Raw genomic sequence first — 8,899 nt, forward strand, 5'->3', positions numbered from 1 at the left:
TAGTTGCAAAAATAACAAAATAGGGCAATGAGAGTAGTTTTTAATAAAAATAGATATACTAGTTGTGGTTTGATCTTCAATAAATATTGAAGATTAAGATGGTCAGACCTTTGTTTCGATGTCATAACCATACACCTATAATCCGTCACCTAGTATAATGCGACTTTTTTCTATGTTTTTATTTTTTACAAATCAAAAGCGCCCTCAATTTTTTAATATCTTTGCAAACATGTGTAATCAATACTTGGCTGTTGAACACAAACTATGCGTATCACAGACGGTATTAACGGGATTAAAAATATGATAATAATAATGAATCATTTACGTTTGTCACAGATATGACGCATTTTCCTATATGGCAACACTTGTCGCGTTTAAATCCGGCGAGTTGCGTCCGTTGACGTCCAAAGATGTCTTCGATCGTTCGTTTCGAGAATGTCACCGATTTGCCGCATCAGCAACAATGCGAGCAAAAATTCAGAGAGAGACACGAGCGCCGCTTGGCCGAGTTCTGTAAGAGTGTAGAGATAAAATCGAGAGACTTACCATCGATCGATTATAACGAGCGTCCGAGCGATCGACTGGAAGAAGCCAAGAAGACACTCGAAGATCAACGAACGCAGCGAGAGCACTTACACCGACAGATTGCCGATATGTCTCAACGCTTGAACACCCTTAGCGCCGATAATCAATATCTGACAGATTCCAATTCAGACGCCCAAATCGAATTGAGAGAATTTCAAGCTGAAAAAGTCTCACTGGAGAAAGACGTCGAATTGTTCAGGAACGAGGTCAGAAATAAGTACAAGGCTTTCGTCACGGCGAAGAACTGGTATAAAGAAAAGTTAAATACTCATTTTGCGATAGATTCGTTACCGGACGGCGACCAACAAATCACTCTGCAGCTCTTCACGTCGAAACGATCGACCAACGCATGTAATACTATCGTGTTAATAAAAAGCCAAGACGATACATACTCGCGTGAGTGTTTTATATTACTACTGTTTATATTATCAACAAAATAAATAATATTCTTTTGTTTCAGTCAAATCTACTAATCCTACGTTGCCCATGTTTGACTCGTTAGTAACGCGACTTAAAGAGACGGGAGATCTTACTGGTTTAGTTTGTTGCATTCGGAAGTGCTTTTTGCTGTACTATGCCAATAAAGAAATAATTACGTAGATTTACTATGTATCATTGAAATCTTGAATTTTACTCGTTAAGATTTATATTATGTACATATATATATGATTAGATGTTAATTTTAAATTGTTTTATTGACGTTGCAACATTATGAAGATATGAGTTAATTATTTTTATGTGTATGTATAATATGTAAATTATTACTCTATTAGTACTTTAATAATATAATTATTTTATATAAAAATGTGTTTTTTTAATTCTTAGTTGCTAATTTGAAATTAGAAATATTGAAATTTTATTTAGTACATTATTGATGGGAATCTTGACCAATATATTGCAATAAAAAAATTTAAACATTTAATCTGGGTGACCATTCTTTTGTTGAGTTTCATATATTGTGATTTCGAGAAAGTATATTTTATTCTGTAAATTTAATAGTTTCTCAAACATGATCAATTGTGAGAATGAAGATTACAGCTATGAAATATATAGTAGTGATGAAGTGCTTTTATTATAAATTTGTTCCATGGTTATAGTATAAATATTATACATTATAAATTTCGATAATTAATGATAACACACTAGTTTACAAATTTAAAAAAAAACTGACTCATGCAAGCAATTAATTGCAAATATCTCCGATTGCACAGTACCTATCAACCGTCTATACCAGTGTTCTTCAACATTTTTACATCCGCGGCCCGGCGAAAATGAAAAAAATATTTCGCGGACCGGCGTCAACCCAAAATAAAAACCAATGTTGGATAAAATATTATTTATTTAATCTAATGCTATAAAATTACAATTTTTTGTTAGTGCGACATCTGTTGCTGCTTTTTTGCAAGCAAATTTAATATAATTTCTTGCGGACCACCAGGTTGAAGACCACTGGTCTATACAACACTATCCAATCAGATTATCGGTCTAGGCACTATTTATGAATTTATCGACGATTTTTAACAAATTTTGATACTACTATGAATTACACAAAGAAAATATTTTTAATAAGACTTTATAAAAATCGGTTGGAAAATATAAAAGTTATAAGCATTTGAGTAAAAATACAGAAATTAATATTTTACCTATTTTCATGATTATCTTGACTTCATGGCATATAAAAATTACCAAATTCAAAATTACCAAGCGCGAGAGTATTTTCTCAGTTTCTGACTGATTCAACTAGCGAAGTTTTATCTAAATTGATATTAGAAAAATCTTATATATAATTGTTCTAAGCCGCTTCCGCTTCCGGACGCGCATAACTTTATAACTTTAAACAAAACATTCTCCGTTCAATTATCTACTCTGTAAATCGTATCGCTTTGTATTAACGGTGTGTAACAATACACGTAAACAAAGGAAATATATTTAATTATAATAATAAATAATAATAAAAATTGAATGTAATGCGTTCTGTTGTTTCGACCAATCAAAAATAAGCATTCAAATATTCAAATAGCTTCGACCAATGAAAAATAAGCATTCAAATTCAAATAGACAGTACCGTGACAACACTTTTAAATAATTATTATTTAATAATAAAATTTTGCTACGCGACAATAATTTTCATTAATTCGTCATTTGACTGAATAAAAATTAAATATATACATAATGTGTTGAGGATTAGAAGAATACATTGATTAAACTAGATAAACAATCATAAAATAATCTTCTTAATGAAATTTTCAAATTTTGAATTCCCGGCGACGGGCTGCGAGGCCTAAAAGTGAGTTTTTGCTTTTATAAATAATCGGATTGCAAATTTACTAGGTGTGTTATAACTATGAAAATTAAATATATACATAATGTGTTTAGGATAAGAAAAATACATTGATTAAATCAGATAAACAATCATAAAACAATCTTTGTAATGAAATCTTCAAATTTTGAAATCCCGTCGCTGGACTCCGAGGCCGAAAAGTGAGTTTTTATAATAATATTACATAAACATTATCATTGCTTTCCGATTTTATACACATATACGTTAGATTTTAAGAATTTTAAATTAACCAGTTATGTTTTAAACATGAACGTGTAATATATCTTTAGTATGTGAGGATTGAAAGTTAATGTCGATCAAATCGGCGCTGTCGGACAGCTTATAAATGTGTAGTTTCTTGGATGTTATCTAATAAACGACATTTTACAATGATTATAAATATGTGATTGCATACCTGGAATAATCGATAGACAAAATATCTAAGAGTGGCTTATTTTTAATTCCGATGTGGCAAAATATGTACAATTTTTGTTCTGTGCCATCATTCCTCTTTCTGAATAGCCAAATTTAAGATATTCAGTTACATCAAACTTATGTAGTATGTTCTTTATAAAAAGATAATACTTGCTGACAGTGACTTCAACATGAGAAGATTAACTCTTTGTTTATATATATACCAATTCTACGTTGTAGCCATATAGGTCATCAAATTGTTCCATCCTTGCTTCTGAAAAATAATTAAGAAACAATAAGACTCTTATCAAGAGTAAACATTGAACACATTATTACTACTAATATAATCCATAAATTAAATTTAAACGACAACCGAAGAACAAAATTGATGGATGTACTGTAGAGGATTAAACACGTAGATTGGCATCTTTTCATCTTCTACAAAATTGTCACAATATGTCATATATTTTTTATTATTACTAGCATGGTAATATGTTTAATTAACTTCGGTATGTATACCTTTAATTGCCAAATCACCGCTGTTTGTCTTTTAATATTAGATCCTGGAAAGTCAATAGTAATTTTGTTAGAATAACCGTGGTATAATATTCATTTATAACTAAACACTTACTGTCACACCCACAATTTATAGTTTTGTCTATAATTTTAAATGCTGCATCACTTGAATCATCTTCAATTGTAACTTTGTAACAAAAATGCCGCGATTAACCCAGCCGTGCCGGCGGGGTGACATGGATGCCCCAACTTATGAATTTTTCTTAAATAACTCGTTTGATATTATTATTACACATTTGAAACTTTTTGTATTTGTTTGAAATAAGTCACATAATAAAGTTTAACAATAATTATTACTTTTTTTCGATTACAAACATATAAAAATAATAAAAAACTTCGTTACTCGTTAGTATTACGTATGTGTGCTTTTGTATGTATGCGTAAGCGGACGCTGCGATCCCGTGAATTCCCCCACTCCGTGGCGCAGACAACAGTGCTACACAGAAAAATCACAGTACGCTTTGAACTGTTGCAGCGCGCGTATGTGCATTTTTGGCTTTCGTGCGATTTTTCTTCTTTGAATATTATTTATTTCTTTGTAAGTATTTCCACTGAATTAAATTCGCATTAGTGAATGAACTCTTTTTTGTGCTACTAAATTTAGTATACAAATAATTTTTCATGCTATTTTTCACCCGGTGTAGGTTTTTATTCAAATCATTTGAAATGGCAGAAGAATTCATTCCCGATGCAGAATTGCTTCGAATTTTACAAGGCTCGGATGAAAGTGATAACGATTCTGATAGTGATATTGACATTGAAGATAGCTGTAATATAACTGACGAAGAAGATTTTGTCGAGCATGAAAACAATGCAGACACGGCAGATGGAGAAGAAGAAAACTATGAAGGATTAATAGAAATCAATGATGGATTGACGTATGTATCAAAATCGGGATTGTCTTGGAAATCAAACCCTCCTAGACAGTCAAGAACCCGTATAGTAAATATTGTTAACGCTGCTTCTGGAATAGCCTCTGGTGTAGATTTTATTTCTATAAAAGATACATTCAAATTATTTTTCACAGAAGAAATGATGTTACACATTTGTAACGAGACAAATAAGCAAATAGACCGGGACAACAGTGAAAATATTAGAAAAAAAAAAATTTCTTTAATTACTATGGTCGAAATTGACGCTTTTATTGGAATTTTGCTTTCTTCCGGTAGGCTTAATGGCCGAAAAATTCAGTTTAAGGAACTGTGGACGACGAACGAATTATATAAACAATACTTTTATTCAGCTGCGATGGCAAGGGATAGATTTTCGGAAATGTTTAGTGTTGTTAGGTTCGACGATCGTTTAACAAGGAGAGAGAGAACTAATGCAAGTGGAGATAAGATGGAAGCATTCAAGTTTTTTTTTAATAAATTTGTGAGCGCATGCAAAAAAAATTATGTTCCCGGCACACACGTAACAATTGACGAAAGGCTGGCTGTTTATCGTGGAAATTGTACATTTCGAGTGTATATGAAAAGTAAACCGGGGCATTATGGTATTAAGATATGGGCAGCAGCAGATTCTCAAACTGCGTATACCTTGAATTTACAAATATACACTGGTCAGGTTGATAACAGAAGGGAAGTCAACCAGGGAGAACGAGTTGTGATGTATTTGATACAACCCTACTTTGGTTCAGGACGGGGAGTGACAACCGATAACTTTTTTACTTCTGTTCCATTAGCTCAAAAATTATTAAAAAAAAACATCACAATAACCGGGACACTTCGAGCAAACAAGCGGGAAATTCCTCGAGAATTCCTTCCATCTAAAGACAGAAAAGAATATTCAAGCCTCTTCGGTTTTGCGGAAGATATGACTTTAGTGTCATATGTTCCGAAAATAAGAAGAGCCGTTGCTCTCTTGTCTACGGAATTTTTTGATAGCAAATTGGCCCCTGAAGATTTAAAAATGAAGCCCGAGATCATATTGCACTATAATCACACAAAGGGTGCTGTGGATACTAGTGATAAAATGACTCGGCAATATTCTTGCGTCAGAGCAACCAGAAGATGGCCGTTTAGAGTGTTTATGGAGCTGATAGATGTAGCAGCTCTAAACGCTTATATATTATGGATTACAAAGTTTCCAGATTGGAAAAAGTCTGATCGAAGCCGTAGAAAGATTTTTATTCAGGAACTTGCGCTCCAATTAGTATCAGACAACGTTGATATCAGAAAGGAACGAAATAATTTAAATAAAATGGAACGAGCTGGATTCGACATATTCGAGAAATACAGCAATGTCAAAATGTCAACTTCTACTGAAGAAACACCAAGAACGCCGATTTCACGAAAACGTCCCAGGTGTTATTTTTGTCCGCGAAATGAAGACAAGAAAACTCGCATTCAGTGTTTTTCTTGTCAAAAACCAATATGCTCGAATCACAGAACAGAAAAAAAGACAATATATTGTAAGGAGTGCAATAAATAATTATTTTATATTTATTTTTAAGTGTCGTCACTCTTACTTTACTATTAAATTATGTTTATTGTACTTTGCAATTATGTTTAGTTTTGTCTTATTATTTTTTTGTATTTTATTTTTATCCGAAGTGTTACTATATCTTTTGATTCTGATTAGTCATATCTTATGCTTTATAATGTTTTTTAGTTATATTGTATGTAAATTATGTGAGTTCTAGTGAAAATTCATTCATATATATTTTTGATTCTGAATAGTCATATCTTATGCCATATATAATATTTTTTTAATTATGTTTAATTTTTATGTAAATTATTAGAGTTCTAGTGAAGATTCATTTATTTATATTTTTTGATTCTGAATAGTCATATTTTATGCCATACATATAATACAATATTTTTTAATTATGTTTATGTTTTATGTAAATTATGAGAGTTCTAGTAAAGATTTGTTTTTATATATATTTTGCTTGATTTAAATAGTTATTGTTATTACGTAGATATTTAATTCTTGCCAGTAAAGAACATTGTTATTATCAAACTGAAAAATACTATAAAAGTATCTCGCGAGACCATGCAAATCTACGAATCCCAAGAATCGGTGATTACGACAAAACAAAACTTAAATTCAAATAGAAACGTAATTTTTTTTAAAATACTTTCGATTCCATTGAGCTTTATATTATTAAAGTTTATAAAATGGTATTTTGTATTATAATAAATTATGTATTACACTTGAAAATTTAAGTATATTTATTATAAGTGTATAATTTTTGGGCTACACTGTACATAGGCACGTGTCGGCCGCCTACGCGTCGGAGAGGGGAGGCAGTGCGTGTCGCGCTCTTCGAGCGATAGCATGCGCCGATTTTCGTAATTTTTTTTTATAATAATTGTTAATAAATATGAACAAAATGAGGAAAATTATAACAAATGGTTGTATTTATAGCTATATTTATCTATTGCACAGAAAATTTAGTAGGAATTTGGTGTATAAATGGATAAAATACTTTGGGACCACAGAGGACCCCCGTCGTCAGACGCGTTTTTTTCTTCGACATCGTGACGGATGGGTTAAACATATTTCGCAGCGGGCAGAGAATGAACTGACAGAAGAACCGTCAGACGTAACCAAATTTGGGAAGTCCCGCGCTTGAGAACGAACTAAAATGATTTTAACGAACGAAATTGATTTTAACGATTTAAATTGTAAAACATTTATTAAAATATGTATAAAAATCATCAAATACTAAAAAAAATGTTTTTTAAAATATTTTTTTAGTTTATAGATTTAAAATATAATATAAATAATGTGGTATATATAATATGTAATATGTGGTATATATAATATGTACCTAAATTTTGACAAACGTTGGCAATTTAAAGTAATAGTTTTTAGAGAATTTTTAAAACTTTGCTTTAAAAAATATTTTCAACAAAAAGGGACAAGTTTCAAAATAAGTACTATTCATTACCAACCAACTAATATTACAAAAATCCCTCTTACTGACGCCTTTGAAAGTAAACTACACAAAAATGTATAACACTAATTTAAATATTTTTTAAATTAAAAGTTTCAGAATAAAATTTAAAGATTTATTCAAAATATTTTTTATTTTATTATGGATTTTAAATATTAATAATTTATTATAGATTTTCAATATCTTTAGTTTATTATTAATTTTAAATATAGTGAAAACTTTTTACACTCATTAATTATTAAAATATATAATGCTGCGCAGAAAAACATTTACTTTAAAAAATATGTAAATCAAAATATTTTTTTCATCAAAAAAGACAAAGGTTTCAAAATTATTAATATTTTTAACGCGCACTTTTAGTCTAAAGTAACAAATTAGATGCTTGATATTTTTAGTTTATTGTTTCTTTCTAATTAGTAAATGTAATTAAAAACTGACTTATATTTACACATAAAACGTAGAAATATTTTTTTTAATTATAAAGTAACTTATGGTGTCACCAAAAAACTTTTTTGTTACGAAAATTTAAATTTATGATAAAATTGTGTTATGCAGCGTTAAAACTGACACTCAAACACCTAAAATACGCTAAAACACAATCAATGACTTATAATCACTCACATTGCACTAACTATATATGATCGATTGTGTTGTTGCGTTAGTAAGGTGTAACGTGTAAGGTGTAAAGGTGTAGTATTTTTTCATATCAGTAATATTTTTGAGCGGATGTGTAACCGATGCTATTTATTATTATAATTTATTAAACTGTAAACCTACTTTTAAATAATACAAAATGTTACGTTTTAATATTATTTTTTATGTTGAAAACATTTTGATATTTTTTGTTTTATTAATATTTAGTAAAGTTATAAACCTATTTAAAAAAATAATACAATGATATTTTTTTGTAACGAATACCGAAATAACGAAATTCCCAGTATAACGAATCTTTAATTTGTCCCCGAAAAACTTTCATACAAAATGTTTTCATTGTAATGAAGACTAATGTCAATATAACAAAATATTTTGCTCCGAATTTAAGAATGAAGTTATAACTTTACAAAATATTTCTAAGAATTCAGTTCATCATTGACTTGGCG

At 30.1% G+C, this 8,899-nt stretch overlaps 1 protein-coding gene across 2 annotated transcripts; it reads left to right on the plus strand.

Annotated features, from left to right (window-relative positions):
- The first annotated feature begins 312 nt into the window (after nt 1–312).
- On the plus strand, nt 313–1,322 carry LOC148235374 (uncharacterized). Of its 2 annotated transcripts, XM_088185651.1 has the most exons (3): nt 313–791; nt 868–981; nt 1,046–1,071. In XM_088185651.1, exons 1-2 carry the CDS (start codon nt 411–413, stop codon nt 952–954), a joined length of 468 nt encoding a protein of 155 aa, XP_088041777.1. In that variant the 5' UTR covers nt 313–410; the 3' UTR covers nt 955–981; nt 1,046–1,071. The 2 variants fall into 2 exon arrangements, with proteins under 2 accessions (XP_088041777.1, XP_088041776.1); XM_088185650.1 differs by having other exon boundaries at nt 329–981; nt 1,046–1,322.
- The last annotated feature ends 7,577 nt before the right edge of the window (nt 1,323–8,899 follow it).

This window comes from Plectrocnemia conspersa, unplaced genomic scaffold, assembly GCF_051122295.1.
Source record: "Plectrocnemia conspersa isolate PC_06_02 unplaced genomic scaffold, ASM5112229v1 ptg000005l, whole genome shotgun sequence".
NCBI lineage: Eukaryota > Metazoa > Arthropoda > Insecta > Trichoptera > Polycentropodidae > Plectrocnemia > Plectrocnemia conspersa.

Coding starts and splice junctions, on each gene's coding strand:
- LOC148235374 (XM_088185650.1), top strand. CDS start 411: ATGTCTTCGATCGTTCGTTTCGAGAATGTCACCGATTTGCCGCATCAG. Junction 982..1,045: donor CCAAGACGATACATACTCGC/GTGAGTGTTTTA, acceptor CTTTTGTTTCAG/TCAAATCTACTAATCCTACG.